A 26806-nucleotide genomic window follows, 5' to 3' on the forward strand; every position below is an offset into this window, starting at 1 on the left:
AATCAGCAACCCAGAATTGTCACGCATTGCGTCATTACGTTGTACGTTGGTCCTCAAAACCGGAAGTGTTATGTGGCGTTGACTCACCGTCAAAATGGTAAGCATATTTTTGTTCAAGAAGTGCATGTGTTCGCTTAATGATCCTTTTAGTCGAGATTTAATGAATGCACGCTTAACTAGGTCCATGTTTCACTCCCACTGAGACACTAAATAATGCTTTATTGCGTAGTTGGACGGATTTGGACGTACAGGAGCTGGCTTGCGCTAGCTATGATGCTAAATAGTTAGCCAGTAAATAAAAGTCAATGATCACTTTGCATTGCTGTGTTAAACATGGCTGATCGATTATCGCCACCTAACTCGTCGCAATACGATGGATCATATGTCGAACATGATTTCTTTTGCTGGCACGTTAGCACCGTTATGTGGACTGTGCCACGTAGCTGCAAGGAGTCCCATTGAGGACGCTAACAACACATAGTTGGATGCTGTTTAAAAAAAAAAGATGTTGCATGTAAATATGAGCTTTTATGTCATCATACATGCACATTTGAATTATTTAAATTGTACGCTACATAACCAGGAGAACATTTTTGTCCGTTTGTGATATGGAACAGTATGAGTGAAGAAACAGCGGTTCGTGACGTCACGGGAGAACCTATCCTTAAGACATTCAAGTCATAAATCCCACCTTAAAGTTGTATTGCTTTCTTTCTTGTCATTTTGCAGTCAGCCATTTTCAACTTCCAGTCACTGCTCACGGTGATTCTTCTCCTTATATGTACCTGTGCCTACATCAGAGCGCTGGCTCCCAGCTTGCTGGACAAGAATAAAACTGGGTATGTTCCCATCATGTGTACTTAATCTACATATTTAACATATTTAGGCCGTAATACTATGGCATAATTGAATAAACGGTCAGGAAAGTTTTTAACATTCCCAGAATTTTGCGAGCCCTAATCTTTATAGTGGCATGAGTTAGCTGCCGTTCCCGACTTGGGTCAGAACGGATGACTCAGGCTCCGAGTTGGTTAGATTATCTTTGTGTGTGTTGGGTTTTCGGGAAACCGTCTGTAGTCAGACAAATATTTGGAATGGAGCCGTTCATCCCACTTGTGGTTTATCTTTCTTTGTATTATTAGATTAAGATGATCTCCTACACGCAAGTAATATGTCTCAAGGCCTCATTTCAGACAGGTTTGATTCCCGATCAGTTCCACCAGAGAGAGAGAACTGGCAGTAAAACAGGCCCAAAAAAATTATATAAATCATAAGGGTGTTAGAAAAAATCTATTCGGCGATATTAAAGCGTGCAATTCTCGAATCGATTCAATATGCGGCCGAATCGATTTTTAAACATCCATTTTTTTTATGTGAATATTCAACAAAACGTCTTAGTTAGGGTTAGGATTCACACATTAAGCATGGAAGAATGTTATATTAATGGAACCTTAAGCCTTAATATTTTATTTAATTGCTGTTCAAACATGAAACAGACTGCAACCTGTTTGTTAAATGCAGCGGCTCAGTTATAAGCCTGAATTTTCAGATAAATAAATAAATTTTCATACAAATCTTACAGTGTACATGTACAAGTTTACTGATTAGTATGTTCTAAATTTGAGTAAAAAAATAATAATTGCAATCATCAATTTATAGATTCGCATCGGGATTAATCGGTATCGAATCGTGACCTATGAATCGTGAGTAAAAAAAAATAATAATTGCAATCATCAATTTATAGATTTGCATCGGGATTAATCGAAATCAAATCATGACCTATGAATCGTGAGTAAAAAAAAAAAAATTGCAATCATCAATTTATAGATTTGCATCGGGATTAATCGGAATCAAATCGTGACCTATGAATCGTGAGTAAAAAAAAAATTGCAATCATCAATTTATAGATTTGCATCGGGATTAATCGGAATCAAATCGTGACCGATGAATCGTGGGTAAAAAAAAAAATGCAATCATCAATTTATAGATTTGCATCGGGATTAATCGGAATCAAATCGTGACCTATGAATTGTGAGTAAAAAAAAAAAATTGCAATCATCAATTTATAGATTTGCATCGGGATTAATCGGAATCAAATCGTGACCTATGAATCGTGAGTAAAAAAAAATTGCAATCATCAATTTATAGATTTGCATCGGGATTAATCGGAATCGAATCGTGACCTATGAATCGTGAGTAAAAAAAAAAAAATGCAATCATCAATTTATAGATTTGCATCGGGATTAATCGGAATCGAATCGTGACCTATGAATCGTGAGTAAAAAAAAAAAAATGCAATCATCAATTTATAGATTTGCATCGGGATTAATCGAATCGAATCGAATTGTGACCGATGAATCGTGATACGAATCGAATTGCCAGGTACTAGGCAATTCACACCCCTAAAAAATCATATGAAAACTACGAATGAGTTGTTTGCTGATGCATGTGCAAATAGTTAAACGTGTGATTTAATAATTATTATTATCTTCCAGGCTGCTAGGGATTTTCTGGAAATGCGCCAGAATAGGTGAGACAGTTTTATAACACACAACACAATTCATTGCGTATGTAGTTGTATGAAAATCCAATTTGAAAGTCAATCAATCGTTGTGCTAACAGATCTCGATACGATTTCCTTTGTTTCAGGTGAGCGGAAGAGTCCGTGGGTGGCCTGCTGCTGCATCGTCATGGCCTTTAGTATACTGTTCCTACAGTAGGCATCCAAAGAGGAGGAAGGAAAACGGCGTGACAAGAACACGGACAGTGACGGCTATTGTCGAAGCGCAGCAAGAACTCCAGTAGCTGTTGGATTATGTACAAAGAGGAAAATGTCTTCGCTCTCTGCAGCGAGGAACGACAGTGCGTCCGTTCTTCTGTGGACAAGGAGGTCTGTCCTTCTTCCATTCCCGTGGATCCTTGTCGGCGGGGCACCATCGGAGAGAATTGATGTTCTCAAATCTGTGTTTGGCATTGAACGATCTCAATGTCTCCAAAAAAAAAATCGAGATCAGAGCTTTTGTTCTCAAATTTTCATATACGTTTCAAAATGTCCGGAAGCTTTTTATCAATGTGGGCGTGAAGGCGTGTGTTCTCTCAACCATCATATTCGACAGCAGACTCAAGTTGGATTATGGAGAACTCGTCGCGGTGAGCGAGGCTTTGTGATAACTTACGTGATCTTCCCGTCAACGCTCAAACGTGTTAGCGGACGACAGAAGAAGTGAAAACATGCTCAGTAAAACCACTTGCTTTGTTCTTACTGTATTTTAAACTCGTACACTGAAAATTCTGTAGAGCAAATTCGACTCCGTTTTAGAGTCATATTGACACTTGGAAGAGAGTAAAATAAAGAATTGAAAAGCAATATATAAATAAAAGCCACTCAAGGGTTGAGGAACGAACTCACCACCTTCAGCTTGGGAGACAGCCGATCTACTCCCCGAGCCACGCAGCTCCTGCTTTCTGCTAGTATATCGCTCGCGTCAGCTGCAATCTTCCTCACTCCCAGACCCCCAAAAAATATTTTTGGTCTCCTCTTGGAGGTAAGCAAACAGTGGGAGTGGCATAGCTCAGGTGGTAGCGTGGCAGTCCCCCAAGCTGAAGGTCGTGAGTTCGTTCCTCAACTCTTGAGTGACTTTTATTTTTTTTATTTTTTTTCAATGCTTTATTTTACTCACTTCCAAGTGTAAATATTGACCTACTCTAAAACGGAGTCTAATTGGTCCCACTCTAAATAGTCAAATTTACTCTACAGAATTTACACTCATACTGTACAAACAAATGAGATCCAACACAAAGAGTTGGAAATGAACAGCATCATTGTGAGATAATTATTTCATGTAAAATCTTCCAGTTTATTTTATTTTCCAATTTTCCATTGGCGATGTAAACCAAACACAATAAAGTCAGTACCACACATTAGTTGTGCGGGTTTTTCTCATTTTTATTTTTTATTTTTGCAATTAACAATAAAAGCGAGCAATGCACCCTAATTAGGTGAAATAATGGACTCTTGGTTTGGATCACATTAACTTATTCACTGCCATTGACGGCTATAGACGTCCAAAATTCATTTGGACTATTTCTATTAGTTTAACATTTTTTCCTTCTTTTGTTAACAAGAGTATGAAAACCTAGAATTTTTTTATTGTATTAGAACAGATATAAAATTTGTAATTAATTGTGAGTTAACTCGTGAAGTCATGCGATTAATTACAATTAAAAATTGTAATCACCTGGCGCCCCTAATTTAAATTATTATTTTTTAATTGTTTTTTTGTTTAAAAGAAAAGATAATTAAAAAATTAAGGGCATCAGGCGATTAAAATTTGTAATCGTAATTAATCGTATGACTTCACTAGTTAACTCACGATTAATCACAATTTTTTTATCTGTTCTAAATGTAAAAAAAAAAAAATCTAGGTTTTCATACTCTTGTTAACAAAAATGGGAAAAAAATGTTAAACTAATCGATAAAGTTAAAATGAATTTTTTGGCAGTGAATTAGTTAAATTAAAGTTAAAGTGCACCGGATGTTGACGAAATTGATCCTAGATCATCTGCACTTCAATATAGGAAAGTAAAACTCCCAAAAATGATTTCAATTTACAGCAATTGCACACCAAACTAAAGGGGAAAAGTAAAAAAATAAAATTCTTAAAGATGAAATACAACTGAACGAATCTCTTGCGATGTGCCTGTAAATCCTTATTTGGTCTTAAAATTGCAGCATTCTTACATCAGTCAGTTGCAAGTGAACTTCAAGATAAATCAAGCGATAACAGAAGCACTCCCAGACAAACATTTCCTCTTTCCCATGCAGCGACGACGCCTAAATAAAGCGGAAGACTTGTTGACTCACTCACCTTCGATAGGCCGATACCTGCTGAGTGTCCGTATCCCGTCACTCCCACATGACTTCCCTTGTCGGCCCCGCGTTCATTTTAGGCCCTGCCGGGTCGAGTTCAAGTGATGGCTGCCGGTAAACGTGGTGATTATCAGGTCGGGACTTGGGGACAGGAGACCAAAGAGAAGCAGGAAAAGCTCTCAGGCATCTGTTTCTATCTTGGCGAGTAAGAGATAGCGAAGTCAATGTGCCACCTTAAAGTCTCTGCTGATGATGAAAGAGGAAAGATAAGGAAGCTTTTATCATCAGCCCTGCACATTCGATAAACTTATTTTGTTTAATTAACAAAAAAATAAATGCCATGAAAAACGTGTTTGTTAAATGTCTTTTTTTGGGGGGGGTGGGGGGTGAATTGCCGAGTACCTGGCGATTCGATCCGTGATACGATTGATCCCGATACGAATCTATAAGTGGATTATTGCGATTTTTACTCAAATTTAGAAAATACTAATCAGAACAACTTGTAAATGTACACTGTAAGAAAATGTATTTATCGGAAACTTCAGGCTTATAACTGTGACTATTTAACAAACGGGTTGCAATCGGTTTCATGTTTGAACAGCATTGAAATAAAATGCTTAAAGTGTGAACTCTAACCCAAAGTAAGACATTTTGTTGAATATTTCCATAATTTTTTTTTTGATGTTTAACTCATTCACTGCCATAAATTCTTTTTTTTAATTTTTTTTTAAAGATTACAAAAAATTCAGGGCGTCAGGCGATTAAAATTTTTAATCGTAATTAATCGCATAACTTCACTAGTTAACTCACGGTTAATCACAAATTTTCTATATCTGTTCAAAAATTTTCAATCAAAAAAAAAACTAGGTTTTTATGCTCTTGTAACACAAGTGGAAAATTTCCGTCCGTCCGTCCGTCTTCTTCCGCTTATCCGGGGTCGGGTCGCGGGGGCAGCAGCTTTAACAGGGAAGCCCAGACTTCCCTCTCCCCAGCCACTTCAGCCAGCTCATCCGACGGGACCCCAAGGCGTTCCCAGGACAGCCGAGAGACATAGTCTCTCCAGCGTGTCCTGGGTCGTCCCCGGGGCCTCCTGCCGGTAGGACATGCCCGGAACACCTCCCCAGGGAGGCGTCCAGGAGGCATCCGAACCAGATGCCCGAGCCACCTCAACTGGTTCCTCTCAACGTGGAGGAGCAGCGACTCGACGCTGAGTCCCTCTCGGATGACCGAGCTTCTCACCCTATCTCTAAGGGAGAGCCCGGCTACCCTGCGGAGGAAACTCATTTCGGCCGCTTGTATCCGGGATCTTGTTCTTTCGGTCACGACCCACAGCTCGTGACCATAGGTGAGGGTAGGAACGTAGATCGACCGGTAAATCGAGAGCTTCGCCTTTCGGCTCAGCTCCTTCTTCACCACAACGGACCGATACAGCGTCCGCATCACTGCAGACGCTGCACCGATCCGCCTGTCGATCTCCCGCTCTAACCTACCCTCACTCGTGAACAAGACCCCAAGATACTTGAACTCCTCCACTTGGGGCAGGACCTCCTCCCCGACCCGGAGAGGGCACTCCACCCTTTTCCGACTGAGGACCATGGTCTCGGATTTGGAGGTGCTGATCCTCATCCCAACCGCTTCACACTCGGCTGCGAACCGCTCCAGTGAGAGCTGGAGGTCACGGCTTGAAGAAGCCAACAGCACCACATCATCTGCAAAAAGCAGAGATGCAATGCTGAGGCCACCAAACCGGACCCCCTCAACGCCTCGGCTACGCCTAGAAATTCTGTCTATAAAAGTTATGAACAGAATCGGTGACAAAGGGCAACCTTGGCGGAGTCCAACCCTCACCGGAAACAAATTCGACTTACTGCCGGCAATGCGGACCAGACTCTGACATCGGTCGTACAGGGACCGAATGGCCCGTATCAGGGGGCTCGGTAACCCATACTCCCGAAGCACCCCCCACAGAACTCCCCGAGGTACACGGTCAAACGCCTTCTCCAAGTCCACAAAGCACATGTGGACTGGTTGGGCGAATTCCCACGCACCCTCGAGGATCCTGCTGAGGGTGTAGAGCTGGTCCACTGTTCCACGGCCGGGACGAAAACCACACTGCTCCTCCTGGATCCGAGATTCGACCTCCCGACGGACCCTCCTCTCCAGCACCCCTGAATAGACCTTACCTGGGAGGCTGAGGAGTGTGATCCCTCTAAAGTTGGAACACACCCTCCGGTCCCCCTTCTTAAAAAGGGGAACCACCACCCCGGTCTGCCAATCCAGAGGCACCGTCCCCGATGTCCACGCGATGCTGCAGAGACGTGTCAACCACGACAGCCCCACAACATCCAGAGCCTTCAGGAACTCCGGGCGGATCTCATCCACCCCCGAGGCCCTGCCACCGAGAAGCTTTCCAACCACCTCGGCGACTTCGACCACTGAGATAGGGGAGCCCACTTCAGAGTCCCCAGACCCTGCTTCCTCAAAGGAAGGCGTGTTGGTGGAATTGAGGAGGTCTTCGAAGTACTCTCCCCACCGGTTCACGACGTCCCGAGTCGAGGTCAACAGCACTCCGTCTCCACTATACACAGTGTTAACGGTGCACTGCTTTCCTCTCCTGAGACGCAAAATTTTTTTAACTAATAGAAATAGTTAAAATATTTTTTTACGTTTATAGCCGTCAATGGCAGTGAATGTGTTAAACATCGATTGGGCCGCATATCCAATCGATTGGAGAATTGCGCATTGTAATATCGCCATACATTGCCGAATCGATTTTTTTTTAACACTCCTACTTTTTTGTTTGTGTTTTCAATGTCTTCGAGAAATATTCCAATTCAATTTCATGTCATTTGGATGACCCCCCATAAATGCTACATACCCTCCACCAGTGTGCTCACTTCTCTTATTTTCATTTTCTCCAAGATGAACAAGCATGTACTGTAAAAAGTGAATGACAAGCATAGAGTGGTCGGAAGTCTGGGAGCGCAGCCGATGACTTCAGCGTTCCAACATTTGTTTTATTTATCCTGGTCTATTTTGTTCATCCTGGTTTATTTGAACGGTGAGTGGTTTCTCGGTTTACTGCTATCTTGGATGACGGATGAGTTTGGGTGGCTGCTTTCGATTTGAAGCCAAACTTCCTCATACGCGGTGTGAAAGGAGGAGGCGGATGAAGGCTATTGGACACCACCGTCATTGAGAACGCTAACATTCATGTTAGTTTAACCGAAGACTTAAATTGCCCACAGGTGTGTAAATAAGTGTATACGCTTGTTTGTTTGTCTATATGTTCTCTGCAATTTGCTGGCGCTCTGTGCTGGGTGTTACCTGCCTGAATGAAAACAAGAGCTACAGAAAATGGATGGAAACTTTTAAAGCTTGGGCTTGAGTTTTTTGTTTTTTTTTCTCAAAGTGTGAGAGGTTTTTGGTGAATATGTAAGTTGTTTATTGTATATGAGAGTTTTGGGGTATACTGAGAGTTTTTTGTGTGAGAGGTTGTTTGGTAATTGTCAGTGGCTTTTGCTGTTGGAAAAGTTTTTCGGTGCATCAAAGGTTTTTGAGTCAGTGAGATCCTTGGGAGTTTTTTTTTTTTATGAGTGAGAGTTTTTATGTTAGTGGGAGGTTTTTGGGTTGTAAATGAAAAAAAAATTGTAAGTATTTTGGAGTAGTATTTTTTTCTTTTTTTTATTAGGGGCATCAGGCGATTAAAATTTTTAATCGTAATTAATCGCATAACTTCACTAGTTAACTCACGATTAATCACAAATTTTATCTGTTCCAAATTTTTCAATAAAAAAAATTCTAGGTTTTTATGCTCTTGTAACACAAGTGGAAAAAATGCTAAACTAATAGAAATAGTTCAAATTTTTTTTTTTTACATTTATAGCCGTCAATGGCTTTTGCTGTTGGAAAAGTTTTTCGGTGCATCAAAGGTTTTTGAGTCAGTGAGATCCTTGGGAGTTTTTTTTTTTTTTTATGTGTGAGAGTTTTTATGTTAGTGGGAGGTTTTTGGGTTGTAAATGAAAAAAAAATTGTAAGTATTTTGGAGTAGTATTTTTTTCTTTTTTTTATTAGGGGCATCAGGCGATTAAAATTTTTAATCGTAATTAATCGCATAACTTCACTAGTTAACTCACGATTAATCACAAATTTTATCTGTTCCAAATTTTTCAATAAAAAAAATTCTAGGTTTTTATGCTCTTGTAACACAAGTGGAAAAAATGCTAAACTAATAGAAATAGTTCAAATATTTTTTTTTACATTTATAGCCGTCAATGGCTTTTGCTGTTGGAAAAGTTTTTCGGTGCATCAAAGGTTTTTGAGTCAGTGAGATCCTTGGGAGTTTTTTTTTTTTTTTATGTGTGAGAGTTTTTATGTTAGTGGGAGGTTTTTGGGTTGTGAATGAAAAAAAAAATTGTAAGTATTTTGGAGTAGTATTTTTTTTCTTTTTTTTATTAGGGGCATCAGGCGATTAAAATTTTTAATCGGAATTAATCGCATAACTTCACTAGTTAACTCACGATTAATCACAAATTTTATCTGTTCCAAATTTTTCAATAAAAAGATTCTAGGTTTTTATGCTCTTGTAACACAAGTGGAAAAAATGCTAAACTAATAGAAATAGTTCAAGCATTTTTTTTTACATTTATAGCCGTCAATGGCTTTTGCTGTTGGAAAAGTTTTTCGGTGCATCAAAGGTTTTTGAGTCAGTGAGATCCTTGGGAGTTTTTTTTTTTTTTTTTATGTGTGAGAGTTTTTATGTTAGTGGGAGGTTTTTGGGTTGTGAATGAAAAAAAAAATTGTAAGTATTTTGGAGTAGTATTTTTTTTCTTTTTTTTATTAGGGGCATCAGGCGATTAAAATTTTTAATCGGAATTAATCGCATAACTTCACTAGTTAACTCACGATTAATCACAAATTTTATCTGTTCCAAATTTTTCAATAAAAAAAATTCTAGGTTTTTATGCTCTTGTAACACAAGTGGAAAAAAATGCTAAACTAATAGAAATAGTTCAAGCATTTTTTTTTACATTTATAGCCGTCAATGGCTTTTGCTGTTGGAAAAGTTTTTCGGTGCATCAAAGGTTTTTGAGTCAGTGAGATCCTTGGGAGTTTTTTTTTTTTTTATGTGTGAGAGTTTTTATGTTAGTGGGAGGTTTTTGGGTTGTGAATGAAAAAAAAAATTGTAAGTATTTTGGAGTAGTATTTTTTTTCTTTTTTTTATTAGGGGCATCAGGCGATTAAAATTTTTAATCGGAATTAATCGCATAACTTCACTAGTTAACTCACGATTAATCACAAATTTTATCTGTTCCAAATTTTTCAATAAAAAAATTCTAGGTTTTTATGCTCTTGTAACACAAGTGGAAAAAATGCTAAACTAATAGAAATAGTTCAAGCATTTTTTTTACATTTATAGCCGTCAATGGCTTTTGCTGTTGGAAAAGTTTTTCGGTGCATCAAAGGTTTTTGAGTCAGTGAGATCCTTGGGAGTTTTTTTTTTTTAGGTGTGAAAGTTTTTATATTAGTGGGAGGTTTTTGGGTTGTAAATAAAAACGTTTTTGTAAGTATTTTTTCTTCCTTTTTTTATTAGGGGCATCAGGCGATTAAAATTTGTAATCGTAACTAATCGCATAACTTCACTAGTTAACTCACGATTAATCACAAATTTTCTATCTGTTCAAATTCTTTCAATGAAAAAAATTCTAGGTTGTTATGCTCTTGTAACACAAGTGGAAAAAATGTTAAACTAATAGAAATAGTTAAAATATATTTTTTTACGTTTATAGCCGTCAATGGCTTTTGCTGTTGGAAAAAATTTTCGGTGCATCAAAGGTTTTTGAGTAAGTGAGATCCTTGGGAGGTTTTTTTTTTATGTGTGAAAGTTTTTATGTTAGTGGGAGGTTTTTGGGTTGTAAATGAAAAAGTTTTTGTAAGTATTTTGGAGTAGTAATTTTTTCTTCTTTTTTTTATTAGGCGCATCAGGCGATTCAAATTTTTAATCGTAATTAATCGCATAACTTCACTAGTTAACTCAGTAAGATTAATCATACATTTTATATCTATTCAAAATGTTTTAATAAAAAAAATTTTTTTCAGGATTTTGCTGAATATGTGAGTTTTTTTGTGCTCTTTTTTGGGGGGTGGGGGGGCTAATCTACTGTACTGTATTTTACGTCTAGCTCTCAAAAATGCTTTAGTTGAGGGGGGGGAAAAATCCAAACCATTTACAGCTAATTATTGACCTTTCCAAAAATAAAGAAAGGGCGCGCTTAAAGCATTTCAAAATACACTCCATAAAACATTGCCACAACAATATTCTAGTATAAAACAAAAACAAAATAGGTGGGTGTAATCAGTTCTCTCTCACTTCCTGTCAAACCAAAGACCAATTCAAATTTGGCAGTGAGCATGGCCTCTGGAGTATAACAGGCAATTTTCCAGACAGGAGATGGCAAGTGAGTCTTTTTTTTCTACATCATCTCTAAAAGCTGCCATAGTTGTAGAAACACCAACACAATGGATGGCGAAAAGCACTTGGGATGTAAATGGTCACATGACCATGACTATAATTCACCGTACATCATTTGTCTGTACTTTGTCAGAGATTCCACATAACACGGTAGGGAAATCATAAATCTTCATTAAAAAGCTGAAACTTTAAGTATGTAATTTTCTCCTATTTTCATCAAGTGCCATTTTGACACACTGCTTCCATCATTAGTGTTGTTTTGGCAGCTTGGCTGAGGTAACCAAGCAATGATGTTCCGTAGCCACGGGCAGAACGCGTGTATGACCGCAAGATTTGGTTGTGCTAAATGAAAATAACACACCCACTTTGGGGAGAAGAGTTTTGGATACGACAATGTTTCAAAAGTATTAGCTGACGGACGGAAAGCTTGTATCCTCAAAACATGTCTCGGGTCTGTCAATGAAGGAAACCGCGATTTTAGACAAACATTTCCTCAAAAAGGAGACGATTTACTTACTTCAAGTTGTTTGTTGCCACTGAAAGTTGAAGTTTAGTGATAAATAAAACACATAGAATTGCATGTTGCTTGAACCAAACCGAGTAACTGTCTTATCAGAGTTCGCTAGCTTAATGCTTCAAGTCTGCTAGCTTAATGCTAACACATCATATTGCCTTGCCTGTAAATGTTTTGTAACTATATGAAGAACTTTGAGTTACCTTGTGTGTAGTGCACTACACGTGGCTGTATAAATTAAGCTGTCTTACCTAAGGTAAAAAAATAAAATAAAAAAAAGACAGGCTAAATTAACATCATATAGTAATAATTATATACAACTCATACAGTAGTTAGTACAAACAGTGCATCAAAAAATACAGCATTTAAGATGTGATTTATTTTTATTTTTATTATTATTATTCAAGAGCCCCTTCCAGAAATGAAACTAGATGACTCATGATAATCAATTCCCTCAGAGACTTTTACTTCCCAATCTTGGCTCAAGTTAGTCAGCATAATTACGACTTTCATGACATCCGAACGTGAAAACTGTGTAATTTACAATCAATCATTGCTAATTACTTGGAGGATGTTTAATTTCAAGTTGTTTTTTTTTAAAAGGAAATCGACGGGTGATGTATGACTTTCGGAATAATAATACGCACTCTCTGACGTCTTGTTACTGAGAAATATTCCTCTGAGGAGAGGGGAAATGAGGTGGTTCAACAAATTTGCGCAAAACTATCCCAGGTTAGTTATCAACAAAAAATAACATTTAAAGACAGCGCCAACATAAATAGGCATTAAAAAAAGGCAAAAGGCATATATTCTTTATCCGCTGCATTGAATTATATTTCATACATGACAAAATCAACATAAACAGAACATTGTAAACAATACAGGTATACACACCTATTAATACACATATGTTCTTTTCAACATGCCTGAAAAGGTCATAGTAATTCAAATGTGACAAATGATTAGAATTTTTTTAACAAACAAAAAAAAGTACGTAATTTTGCGCTCTACTTGGCAACGCATTTTCATTTTTAAATGTTTTAGACTGTGTACTTTTACACCGTTACTTACGGTAAGTAACGAAGTTGAATGAATATTTCTGTTATTGTCAAAGTCCAAAGTCTCCCCCCCCCCGCCCCCCTCCAAAAAAAAGTAACTGTGACTATTTTTACCATCTTTGGTAAATTCAATTAACTGTCAATAAAAACTGAGCATCACTGTCGAACTGTTTGTAGTTCTTAAATCAGTTGTTGTTCTGTGTCTCACGAGAATGTTGATGGTGGATTAAGCAAGTCCTTTTAAGACGGTTAAAGACATCCTACGTTACATTTTTAGCATGCACGCAAACGTCGCTGCTAAATGAACAAAGACACATGCAAGAGAAAGCCTTCTCCACCCCTGACAATGACCGCTTTTGGTTAGAAGAAGAATCCGGGACATTGTGTTCAAGCCAAACATTTGCAGGATGTCCCTCACTTTGATTCCCCTCCCATTGTTGTTGTTTTGTAGTCGTGAGAATTTGCAGTCATGTGTCTGCATTGCCGCATCTGAAGCGGCATCTGCAGTAGTATTACAGATTTGATATAAAAATGACCTGGTGTCTACATCGACCACACCCACTCATTTAGGATTCATCTAGAAATGAATAATAGGTACATATGGGACATTTTTGGGCACAAAAAAACAAAAACAAAAACAATAGCAGTGTCTCTGCTTGCCAATAAGTTGGACCATACCGAAAGACTTACAGAGAAAAAAATGTAAATGTCATGTGCCTTTTATGAATCAAGTTCATATTGACTTTTGAACTCATTCACTGCCATTGACGGTTATATTCGTCAAATATTCATTTGAACTATTTCTATTAGTTTAACATTTTTTCCATTTTTGTTAACAAGAGTATGAAAATCTAGAATTTTTTTATTGTACATTTAGAACAGATATAAAATTTGTGATTAATCGTGAGTTAACTTGTGAAGTCATGCAATTAATTCTGAAAAAATTTCAACATTTTAATCCTAATTTTTAATAGTCTTTACTTTAATCGCGTCAGGTGATCACATTTTTTAATTGTAATTAATCGCATGACTTCAATAGTTAACACACGATTAATCATAAATTTGATATCTGTTCTAAATGTACAATAAAAAATCTTGGTTTTCATACTCTTAACAAAAGTGGGAAAAAAATACTTTAGAAACTAATAGAAATAGTTCAAATGAATTTTTGACGTCAATAGCCGTCAATGGCAGTGAATGAGTTAATTTACTTCAATTTTTATATAGAGTGGTGCCTTGAGATACGAGGCACTGCAAATTCGTCCTTTACGGATTTTGGGCCGGCCAATATTTGTTGCTTTGTGCTCAGGCCAAAGCCATGTATCATAAAAATAAAAAAAAATACAGCTTTGGCGCCATCTGGTGCAATGTTGATGCCATGCAGCTATGTTGCACTGAGTGGAGGAGCTTTATAGTCCGGCCATAACTTTTGCCTGGAAAAAAAAAAGTGGGAAGTGGTGGTGTTTTAGTCCGTTTTTGCATAACAATATTTCTATAATTGCACGGTGATAGTTATTTTATTAAGAGGTGGCTAATGACGTAATGAAGACTGAAGGTCCAATTAGATGGACTAATAATCTAAAATTCAAATGCAGCACATTAAGCCCTCAAATCTGCTCATACTGCTGTGACTCACAATGAAATGTTACTGACATGTTATGAGGAGGGTTAGTGAGTCACTCATCAAGAGTAAACTTTTTTTTGCGCAAAACTCAGTCGTGCCATTTGGGGGCCCTTCGATGCGTAATTGTGGGATTTTCCTTTGCGATGACGACAACGACGAACACGAATATGCAGATGAGACAACAAGTGGGGATTTCCAGCACTTGGCAAAGCATACAAATTAAAGTAATGAAATACGGATGGTTGTTCTGGTCTGGTTATGATTTTCTGTCCTAGTGCCAACATGGTTACATCATGTTTGAGGAAATAACGTCATACACACAGCCTGGATGAGCCTTTTAACGTTATGTGTTGCAGACGCTTTCATTGACCACAAGGGGGCGGCAGTGGTCCGATTTACGATGCACGAGATTGGAACTACAAAGGGAAACGATTTGGGAGGAAAAAAATCTAGCATGAAGTAATCGTCATTGAGATACTTAAATTAAGAACTGCTTACAAATACAAACATTGTAAAAAGATACACAAGTAAGACAGGTTTTTTTTTTCGTTCAAAAAGCCACATTTATGTTTTTAAAAGTATGTCCTATGCATCCTTTTTCATAAATATGTAATTTATTGGCAATGTTAACTCAAATTTGTTATATAATTGGTCATTAATTGATTGGTCTGAAATGTAAACTTTATATGTAATTTAGTGGCCTGGGTTTTTTTTTCTAATCAAATTGACTAACTCATTCACTGCCATAAATTCATTTTTAAAAAGATTATTAAAAATTAGGGGTGACAGGCGATTAAAATTTGTAATCGTAATTAAGCGCATGACTTCACTAGTTAACTTACGATTGATCACAAATTTTATGTATTTTCTAAATGTACAATAAAAAATTTGAGGTTTTCATACTCTTGTTAACAAAAGTGGGACAAAAATGTTGAACTAATAGAAATAGTTCAAATGAATTTTTGACGTGTATAGCCGTCAATGGCAGTGAATGAATAATTTAAAAAAATTTAAAAGATTGTTAAAAATTTGGGGCGTCAGGTGATAAAAAATAAAGTTTTTCATACTCTTGTTAACAAAAGTAGGGGGAAAACTAAACTAATAGAAATAATTCAAATGAGGCCGTGAATGAGTTAATTTATTTATTTATTTAAAGTACTGGAGATTGCTGTCATGTGTAGGAAAACGGTCAAATCGTGTTCATAAAAGAGAATGAGTAACAATCAATAATAATAACGGCCAGAATCCTCTCAGTCTTCTTTTCATTGTTAAATGTATGGAGTAAAAAGAGACAAAAGCGTCAGACAAGAGTTGAGCGAACTTTTCTTTATTTTACAGTAAGAAGATGAAGGCAGAATCGCAAATAAAAGTACGGGAACACACACACGCACACGAGACTTTGTCAACATGTCGCCGTTTCTTCTCTCCCCGCATGCACACGCGCGCACACCAAGCGGAAGGCATGCGCAAGTAAGTCACTGCAGACGCATTCAAGTGCTATTTTGCTACCTCACGGATTTTCACAGTGATCAAAACCTATTAGTAAGATACGACGGTTTCGGCATTGTTGACTGAGACGTTCAAATCAGGGGTGGGGCAAAAATTGATTTCACGATACGGGTGTCAATATTTATATGATGTCATTAATCTGATGTTTTTGTAGTCGTTTTACTGTCTCACATTTTATTTCAATATATCAATTATTGCACCATAACTCTATAGTGATATCGTCGATACCGTTCCTGGTTTAGTTGAGATCATTTTCTTCCAATTGATTATTGATTGGTTATCGTCATGCACTGTCTTCTACAGAGAAGACAATGTTATCACTACACAAACATCAGATATGGATATTATAGCCATATCTTCAATATCATAATCTCTCTTGTGGAGTCTTCCAATACGGCGCACAATTGCTGTGTCATGCTATCGTTGGCAATATATCGCAATGTGATTTTTTTTTTTTTCCCCACATCAAAGTCATTTCAGTCCTCCTCTCCCACCCCTGATTTAAACCAATGTTTGCTCATTGACTTGTATTTGTCCATAAGTACAGTACAGAGATTTATTGTGTGTGTGTTTTTGTGTAAACTCCGACATTGTTCAATGGCTGCCGACGCATGAGAGGTTATCGATGGTCCAAAATGCTACTAATGGTAGAGCGAAAAGAAAAGCGTATTAGTCAAGTGGTAATAAATACAGTAGTAATAAATGGATTCCAATGTAAACCTCATTGAGCGCAGACTTTAGAGCACCTTCCCTTCGACGTTCACAGTGACGTGGTGTTTTCCAAAACGCCTCGGCGCCGCCTCCGACCTCTCTGACGGCGTCCTCGCGTGGAGCTCTACTTTTGTCAAATGGCCAAACTCCGCTTTCTGTCAGACCTGACAGACAGGAAGAAACAGTGGTTCAAAAAAAAAAAAAAAAGATTGAAAATTTGTTATATAGATGTTTTTTCTGGAGTTTCTTCCGTTTTATTGATTAGCCCACCTTTTATTGTTATAATGATCTGATTGTGATTTTGTTCCTATTGTTTTGATACAATTTCCCATTACAGCTTCATGTATTGTAGATTTTCTTCTTCCAGTTTGGCGATTATTATTTTTTATTATTGTTTCAATAGAATTATCTAGTGATGGCAAATGAAGCTTCATGAACCACTTGAAATATTTTGGTTTCAAGATGCTCTGGAAATTTAATCAATTTCCATTGCACTAGCTTTTAACTTTAAAACAAGAGCACCATGCAGACGAGTAAAAAAAATAAAACAATAAAAAATAAAAAATAAAAAATAAAAATAATAATAATAATCATTAAACTGTGTTATAGTTTTCTTCCAATTTGGCAATTATCGTGAAATTGCTGTATCATGACAGTGCCATGTATTTTCATATGACTCATGTAAGACTTACTTTGCTGAGGCATCCTTTAAGTCTGTGTCCAGCCTGGTGTGTGGCGTTGCAATAGAGGGCAGAGAAGAGAGGTTAATGAGGTGGGGGGAGGAGGGGTGGTGTGCTTTCGGGGAGACCTCATTGTTGTTTGTTGTGGATTAGTAGCCAGTGTCCATTGTGCCACATGAGGAGGGTGCGGGAAAGCAGAATTTGTTTTTTTTACTTCAACACAAAAGATTTGCATTACATTTTGGATGCGACAAAAGCAGGAAACATGGCTAGAGGAAAAAGGAAGGCACGATTTAAAATTATTACAAAGAATAACTGAAAGGAATCTTCAATGTGGTTAAGCTAGGGGTGTCAAAATGAGTGTGTTCATTTTTCGTTGATTTAAAGTTCCTTCAACACCACAATTTTTTTTTTAACGTGTGATTCATGACCGCCCCCTTACTTGGAAAGCCTGTACTGGGCAAGGTAAAAACTAAATAAAATAAAAATGAAAATGCTTTTTAGAAAAACGAAAACTAACTGAAACTACATTTTACTTTTGCAAAACTAACTGAAATTAAACTATAATTAAAGCAAAAATTTCCTTCGATTTAGTCTTTGGTAATAAATTTAATGCATGAGCCCTTTGGGGATGGTTTTAAAGGTGATTTTAAGTAGATTTATTTTGATATTAATAATAAGGGCATTTGAAAGTGTGTCACACAAAAGTGATGTCATCTAGCAGCAGCCAATAGAAAAGCACCTTCAGATGACGTTGCTCCCATGGTGCTTTTTAAATATCGCGCACAAGTAATACACTTTAAAAAACTAAAACTAATACTGAAACTAAACTAAAACTAAGCATTTATGAAATAACTAAAACAAATAAAAACTAACAGAACCAACTTGAAAACTAATTAAAACTAACTAAATTTAAAAACCAAAACTCAAAACGTAATAAAAGCTAAATTTAAATTTAGCAGTAATAAATGTAATAATAATGCTTATATTTGTGGAGACTGGGGTCAAGTTGTATTTTACAATTTTAAAAATATGCAGAATTTCACAAGTTATTTCATGTTAAAGATAAGATGGCTCTTAATATGAAACCAACCTCTTACATATGCAATTATGCCATCTAGTGGCAGATGACTTCAACGCAAATCAATATCACACTCTTTTTTTTTTTTTACAGTAGAGTACATCTTTTTCATTTTATGAATTATTATGAAATTACTGTATCAACGACTAAAATATGCAACCGTATTTCTATTCGTTTAACAATGTTTTCCACTTTTATGTTAACAAGAGTATGAAACTATTATATAATATAATAATAATAATAATATTTCATTGTACAGTGATATAAAATGCGCGATGAATCGCGAGTTAACTATTGAAGTCATGCGATTAACTACGATTAAAAATTCTCATCGCCTGACACCCCTAGTTTAAGCATAAAAAAAAAAATCCCAAAGGTTGCCTGCCTTCCCAAAAATAATGCAGTCAAGGAAAATGAAGCCGCAATTTGTAATGATTGGAGTTATTGTTATGGGAAACCTGATTTGCACAGCTATAGCATTCTATAATAATAATAATAATAATAATATGTGGACCAGTACACTTTTTAAACATATTGTAGAAATATTGAATACACGCAAAACTTGCTATCACAAAATTTATTGGAAATACTGTACATACTGTATTTATGTACTGCGCGTGCCTTTAAGAGGCGGCACCTAATGGGGCAACTCGTTCTCCCGGTGTTTAATAAAGGAATTGAACATCCATTTGCTGGCGGTGGCTCTCCTTTCCCACAAGAAAGGTTATTGCAATAAGTAAAAAAAAAAAAATTAAAAAAACAATCGCTGACTACGATGCCTACATTAATAGTTTCATAATTTAATGTAAAAATATACCAAAAACTATGATGCAATTCAAATGACGTCATTTCCTTTTACATGCACGTGCACTGAGGAGTCTCTGTGACTTCCACTAACAACCCCAAGGCAAAGAAAACGCAACTAGGAATTTGTGAAGTGGCGAGCTCGTCCTCACCAACAAAACCATCAAACGAGCAGAGAAGGCAAAGGGAGTTCAAGCGCCAAAATGTAACTACTGGATCTTGGAAAAGTGAATGAGTTGGCGTCAGGCTGCATCGGATGAAGGTTAGTAGAGTACGGGCGGCTCAGTGCTTTTTACCTCATGCATGCAAATGTGTGTGCCGCCCTCTGTTGGTCATACCTTGTAACACATGACACGGAAGATCAAGCTCAACACACAAAGTGATTTTTGCCAAATGGCGTTTTGTCTCTTGCGGTAATAATTTTCTACTTTTCAAAACTGAATGTATTGTATTGGATGTCAACATGAGGTGTGCCTAATGTTGTGTCCATTGGTTGCAATGTGCTTTAAACGGCACTAGTGGACCTTCAGTCATAGTTTATTTTGGTTACACTGCTTACAGTAAAAAAAAAATTAAATGTATTTTTCCTTTCTGACATTTTATTGCAACAGATTTTACCGATCACATTATATTGTATCTGGATGTTGTTTTTTTGTGTTCTGCCCAGTGCCTTCAGAATCACCAATGCCAGCTGAAGCGATTTTTATATTTCAAATTCATCCTCACAGGGCCAACGTGCCGGCCCTCAATGAGGGCAGCATTTTTCCCTCCTAGGACGAGTTGGTCAGAGCAAAACTTGCAATATGTATTAGATAAATATTGATTTGGACTTCTCCGCATGATGTACATGGCACAGTATTGCGTTTTAGTTCAGTGTTGATTTTTTTCTATAATTGTGAGGTGATAGTGGTGCTATTTAGAGATGGATTAACTCATCTAAGTCGCCACAAATGCACGACTTGCCACTGATATAAAACTCACTTGACGATGCTGGGCGGAATGTGGACATACTCCATGGGGATGATGTGTCCCAGCTCCTGCAGGCTGCTCACGTACTTGATTTTACTGCTGAACTTAGAGCTGAACACAAAACACAATGTTTGACAATCATATAGAACTGTATATTGGATAAGGTCTATTAGCCATACAAAAGTATTTATGCTCCGTACTTCAGTAGAAGTTTAGATACTGTGTATTAACTCATTCACTGCCATTGACGTCAAAAATAAATTTGTACTATTTCTGTTAGTTTAAAAAAAAAATCCACTTTTGTTAACAAGAGTATGAAAACCTAGAAAAAAATTTTTTTATTGTACATTTAGAACAGATATAAAATTTAGGATTAATCGTGAGTTAACTATTGAAGTTACGCGATTCTAATTAAAAAAAAATATAATAATAAAAAAAAAAGAAGAGAAAAGGTTATTTAAAAATTAGCAGCGTAAGGCGATTCAATTTACTACACGAGTTAACTCGCGATTAATCACAAATTTGATATCTGTTCTAAATGTACAATAAAAAAATTCTAGGTTTTCATACTCTTGTTAACAAAAGTGTAAAAACTAATAGAAACGGGTAAAATGAATATTTGACGCCTATAACCGTCAATGGCAGAGAATGAGTTAAAAAAAGACTCGTCATGAGCCAGTCCAAATCTGTAATGTCACTGTTGCTTCCTTTGTTCACGTTCCCATAAGTCCTCAAGATCTCAACCACAACTAAATTGACTCGCTCTCTTTATGTCTTTTTTGCGTGTCATATATAGAGGTTGAATAAAAATGTAACAGGCCTATTTTGACATACTAAGTAGTAGAAATTACAAATATCTGTTTTCAAATGTAGAGTCAAAGTAAGAAAAAAAAATCCGAAAATAAACACTCAAGCACAGATACCTGAATGATACTTAACTCATTCAAACCCCAAAATGTGTAAATATGTTTTAATAATTTGTCTTTCACTCCCAAAAACGTATTTATATGTTTGTTTTTACAATTTATACTTTTTTTAATGCAAGAACATACAGAAGGCTTTGATGCAGCTTCTGACATGAAGAGATGGCTTAAAGCAATGGTAGTTATTACAAAAAAGGGCCAGTAGGTGGCAGCAGAGTATAAGAGATTCCATGTTGCAACAAGCTCTTTTTGACAGCGTTTTCAACAGGAATGTGAATAATGATTAAACTTAGCTATATTCTAATGCTAATTGCTGCAAAACGAAAACAGATAGAAATTTACTTTTTTTCCTAAAGAAAGAAGAGACTCTAATCTTTCTCTTGGTAGGTTCCATGTTTTTATAGCTATAGAGCACAATATTCTGTGGGACTTGCAAAATCAGTCAAAATTCAGTAAAACAGCCTGGCGCGAAGGGGGTTGCTTCAGTGAAAATGGCTGGGAGTGAATAAAATAGGTATATTGTACTTAGTTACTTCCCATCTGTAAAGAAAAACTGAGCTAGATAAATGCAATGAACCTTATGAAGGGTCTTGTGACACCTAGTAGTGTTCTGATGAACCAGGAAGGATGGACGATGATGAACATCTTTAGGTTCTTCTTCAGCCTGAAAGAAGAGAACATCATCAATGGATAGAAGGAAGGAAGGAAGGAAATGTAATCTCGGGAGGTTTCATCACAAGGCACACTTTGCACTGATGAGCAGAACTCAGTCCAATAAATTGAAGCCACGATATGTAAAAAAAAAAAAAAAGTGTCACCTTCTGTCAATCATCTGGTAGCACTTCTTCATCCATGTGAAGCCGGGCATCCTGCGGCGAGGCGTGGCACCGTTCAGGTAGACAATCATGTAGTCCTCTGCCACCATGAGCTCCAAGGTGCTTATCACGTACCTACACATGATGACACATATATGATATCAGGAGCTGGAGTCGGGTTGAGCGGTTAGAAAGCAGCTCCTTGCGGGTGTTTCTCATTTTGTATGTGTGTGCTTTTCAGTTCTCCCGGCATTCAGATAAACGGCTGATAAGTGCATTGGCATTACAGTAGTAGTTTTTTTATTTTTTTGTTTACCTCAAATTTTGGCTCACAAGCCCCCCAAAAAATTTAAAATATATAAATATAATTTTATTTATATTTTAAATAACAATTATAGAATTAAGAAATGTGCACAATGTTAAATTTAAATAAATAATAAATAAATAAAACAATAAATTAATCAGCTATGTCGTGCTTTTTTTTTTTTTTTTAGAACACTCATGGGCTACTCATGTTGTCCTTGGAGCTAACTAGCACATGCTGGCACAATATTTTTTTGTGGTTTTTTTTGCAATTTAATCAAAAGGTATCTGTGTAAGTAACTGTAGCTGTCTCTTGCGTCTAACCTCCCTCCGTTCCCGCCCCTCCTCGGCGCCTAACTGTTCACGCTTTTCCTCTTTGCTTACGAGGAGAAAACTTGACTTTCAAAAACCATGGTAAACCATCAAACCAGTAATCGATGCCGAGGTACCACTATATTAATATTAGACACTAAATAAATACTTTGACGTTTCCTTGATCCGCTCACTGGGTAGCTGTGAATCTTGCCAAAATTGGGTTAGTTTTACCCAAGGTTGAGCTAATTATTTTGACCCAGCAGATTGGGTTGTAGGTTGGATTTTGGCAAGCTGAATAGCTGAAGCCAGCTATGAAAACATTGTTTTCTTTAACAAAACAAAATAAAGGCAAAAATGCCTTTAAAATGAACGGGAAAAAAACTGAAACCACACCTTGCGTTAATAAAAGTAACAAACTATAATAGTAACAAAAATGATTTTTGTCTTTGTCAATTAATATAAATCAAAAATAATTATATAAATAATGTTTCTTGGTAGCTTTTAACTCATCACTATGGCAAATTTTTACCCCTTGTCGGATCAAATTCTCAACCCAACGTGCAAGGTATAAACAAGCCATCATTAGCTCAATCGCTGGGTTATCTTAAACTTAGCTTAGCTTAGCTCAAATAGTAATATCAATAAGTGCGGTTTGACTTACAAGAAGAGGTTTTCCATGACATAGTTGTAACTGTCGCAGTCGCTGTCAGGCAAGAAGCAGGCTGCAAACACGATGATGGCATTCTTCTCGGCGTAATAACCTGACATGAATCACACGTGTCGGGCAAGGGAGACGTCAACTGCTTCCGAATGTGTGCGCGTCGTGTCTATACCTCCGTGCGAGATGACCCTCTTGTACGCCTCGATGCACTTCATATCGATGCGGTGCTCCTGCTCGCCGATCACGACGCTCCTCCACAGTCGACCATCCTCGCCCCCCCCTTCCGGAGAAACGTCGGCGTCGCGCTCCTCTTCGGACGTGTCCAACTCCTCGATGTCGACGTCCAGGTCGTCTCCGGTGTCCAGGGCCGCCTCCTCTTCATCCGTGTCCAGGGCGTCTTCGGAGAGCAGGGAGCCTTCGCTGCGCTCCAGTGACACGTTCATGGGCGGCGCCGCCAACTTGCGCCTTTGACTGGAGCCCCCCGACACGTCTGCGGAGGAAGGAGGATCTGCCGCCAAGTGGAAAGTAAACTTGTGTAGACACTTTATTGTACACGCGACCCTGAATGCAGCACATATGTTGTTGTTTTTCTTACCTTCCCTGTTCTCTGTATCCTCAGCTTCCTCGCTGGAGGTCCTCCTCGTCATCATCACAGCTGTTGTCGTCATCCCTGCTGCCGGCTGGTCCTCGTGGTGCTCTTGCCTGCGCCGAGTAACACAATCCGTGACATATACAATCACCGCCATCGCTATGACCAGCGTAGACAAAAGGACCCCGCAAAAGCCAAAGAACAAAAACATAATCCGGCTACCGGCTGAGACATTTTTGAACAAATGAAGCAAGTCTTCATGGCAGGCTGCACGTGTGGGACGAGGGGAACAATACGGGAACAGTGTCGCCCCCACCCCCCACCCTGTCCCCTTTCAACATAGCCCCTCTCTGTACATGTGATTAACATAACGTCTCGTAACAATACACGCACGCACACAAAAATAACACACACTCTCATCTTGTATTTACAAACCTACCTTAGTATGAAGCAGCTTGTCCGCCGCCGTGTCACATGACTGTCACAAACACACACACACACGCACATACGCACAAAGAAAGACAGGGGAGGGCCGCGTACCCCAAAGAGGAGGGGCAAGTTCATCAGAATTACAAAGTGGGGCCAAGTGATGCAACTGTTAATGAGGCGGCATCATTAAAGCTGCGCTTCACACACATACGCGTACACACACACACACACACACACACACGCCTGGAACGAACTGAAAATAACAATATACAGTACTGTATTGTGTGTTTTAGTAAAGTTGTACTGAGAATTGTTACTATTATTAAGTCCCCAATATATAATACTAATAAGGATAAGCAGATTAAGAAAAAGACTACCAATATTATTATTATCATTATCATATTTATTATTATTATAAATTATTATTAAACTAATCCCCGCTGCAATTTTTATTTTCAAAATGTCATATTTGACAAAACATTTGGTACACCCCATATTCTTGTCCGTAGGCTTCCCAAATGAGAGGGGCAATATTGGCCAAAATATTAGGTACACCCCAGCTCGTCTGTCGCCTGTGCCATTTTGCCCCCCAAGCATCGAAAACCGTATTGAATTGTCTTTTGTGGAGCGATACACGCCCCTAATTTAAGTATTGTTCACACTCACAACGGCGGACTAAGGGAAAGCCCTGACCTTAAAGAATCTCTATAGGCAAAACTGACCTGGACATGAGAAAATGGGCGTATCCCTCAGGCACATACTGGACGTGATCCTCCCGCACAGGGTGCTTGTATTCGGTGCGACAAGGTTCGAAGTAGCTCTCGTCCCGCTCGGCGACTAGCGAGACTTGAGTTGAAAACTCAGCATAGACGTCTGAAGTACTCCTTGTAGGCTCACCGCCTTCCTGGTTTTCAGTTCTTTGATCAACATGGTGGTAATTGTAACCACTCTGAGGTGGACCCTGAGCTTCAGTCCACTGGCTTGTAGAACTCTGATTTCCCGGATGGGGTAGCAGTTGTGATGTCATATTTTCGCATCTGGAAAATGAGAGACGGAGAAGTCAAACTTTGTCACAAGGCATCACCCACACCAATATGGATTTTTTTTTTTTTTAAATCCGCAATTTAGCAGCACCCTTTGAACACGGTTCCAATTTGTTGTCTTTAAAGTGGCTGCTTCAAAACAAAAACTTCCAAAGCCATTTATTGCATTAGTTTTCATTACTTATTTGTTGGTTTACACATGATAGAAATCATGCAAAACGTGCAACACAAACACTTTAAATTCCCAACAAACGATTAGAGTAAAAACTGTGCACACGCCTCATAAGGGAGCGAATTGAGTTTGCGTTTGCCGCGGTGAGACTCACTCAGGCTGCAACGAGGCAGGAAATGCATATTCATTTAGGCGTAAACACATTTATAAAAACACAGAGAGACTCGGATCACAGCTTGACGGCAAACACCTCAAATGCGATCTCACTAACATTTATCCAGCACTCACAAAATTGTCTCAATTACACTAAATACGGCTTGAACATTTTGGATAAATAACAGAATGCTAGATATAGATCATGATGAAAGTTAATTCATCCCTACTGTTATGTTCTGGAGGTTGGATCCAAAAGATGCAGACACTAGTTACTAGCAACGGTTTAAAATTTTGGCGTACGATTATAGTCTGAGAAAAAAAATGCGGTTTTACGGTTATTTATATAGACATAAAAAAAAAAATCGCATCAGCATTCTTTGAAAATGTTTATTTTTAACAGCAATAAATAACTGAAAATAAATAAAGTTGCTGCCTTTTAAAACAAATACAGCAGATTAGACTCGTAGGCTCTTAACTCTTTGACTACCAAAAACGTTAAATAACGTTTAGTAAAATCCTATGGAGGAGTGCCAAAGACGTTAAAATACGTTTTTTCAAAAAAGGTGAAACTAACCATTTTCTATTGTTGATTACTGAAAAACGGAATAAGGTAGAAACAAACTTTTTTTTCTGATGAAAGATGAGAGTCCAATCTTTCCTTTGGCAGTATGTGTGCTTCCATAGTCCAAACACATAATTTTCTGTGGACCTTGAAAGATCAGTCAAAAATGCTTAACTCGGCTGGCACCCATGGCATCCCTTTTCTGAAAACGTCTGGCAGTCAAAGAGTTAAAATAGGGCCTAGGCAAGTTTCATTTTAAAACAAAACCCATCTTTTTCTTACATCTTTCAATTTCTTTCCATTTCAATCATACTTACAGGTAAAATGTTCATTCAAGCCTTTAAACTGGCGATTTGTGCAATTTACCGCGACACCTGTAGGCATTTTGTAGCCAAATGCGTATGCCGAGATACGTTTCTTGGGAGTCCCAAGATGACGTTGAGAGGAACCAGTTGAGGTGGCTCGGGCATCTGGTTCGGATGCCTCCTGGACGCCTCCCTGGGGAGGTGTTCCGGGCATGTCCTACCGGCGGGAGGCCCCGGGGAC

At 37.9% G+C, this 26806-nt stretch overlaps 2 protein-coding genes across 5 annotated transcripts in view; one reads left to right on the forward strand and one right to left on the reverse strand.

Moving 5' to 3' along the window:
* Positions 1 to 8: 8 nt before the first annotated feature.
* Positions 9 to 3924, forward strand: tmem167a (transmembrane protein 167A). The gene is made up of 4 exons (XM_077561991.1): positions 9 to 97; positions 730 to 839; positions 2496 to 2530; positions 2650 to 3924. Exons 1-4 carry the CDS (start codon positions 95 to 97, stop codon positions 2718 to 2720), a joined length of 219 nt encoding a protein of 72 aa, XP_077418117.1. The 5' UTR covers positions 9 to 94; the 3' UTR covers positions 2721 to 3924.
* Positions 3925 to 15849: 11925 nt separating this feature from the next.
* Positions 15850 to 26806, reverse strand: part of LOC144049321 (uncharacterized) — a 35329-nt gene continuing 24372 nt past the window's right edge. For 2 of the 4 annotated variants that reach the window (XM_077562124.1, XM_077562122.1), the window contains exons 10-19: positions 25050 to 25364; positions 23905 to 24011; positions 23482 to 23817; positions 23310 to 23409; positions 22034 to 22165; positions 21793 to 21879; positions 20305 to 20403; positions 19620 to 19661; positions 17451 to 17483; positions 15850 to 16922 (exon numbers count right to left, since the gene is read on the reverse strand). In XM_077562124.1, the coding sequence (XP_077418250.1) occupies positions 16892 to 16922; positions 17451 to 17483; positions 19620 to 19661; positions 20305 to 20403; positions 21793 to 21879; positions 22034 to 22165; positions 23310 to 23409; positions 23482 to 23817; positions 23905 to 24011; positions 25050 to 25364 (1282 nt within the window). In that variant the 3' untranslated portion in view covers positions 15850 to 16891. The remainder of the gene's footprint in view (positions 16923 to 17450; positions 17484 to 19619; positions 19662 to 20304; positions 20404 to 21792; positions 21880 to 22033; positions 22166 to 23309; positions 23410 to 23481; positions 23818 to 23904; positions 24012 to 25049; positions 25365 to 26806) is intronic. The other 2 variants (XR_013293538.1, XM_077562123.1) reach the window with 2 other exon arrangements.

The sequence above is a fragment of the Vanacampus margaritifer genome, chromosome 3 (genome assembly GCF_051991255.1).
Source record: "Vanacampus margaritifer isolate UIUO_Vmar chromosome 3, RoL_Vmar_1.0, whole genome shotgun sequence".
Taxonomy (NCBI): domain Eukaryota; kingdom Metazoa; phylum Chordata; class Actinopteri; order Syngnathiformes; family Syngnathidae; genus Vanacampus; species Vanacampus margaritifer.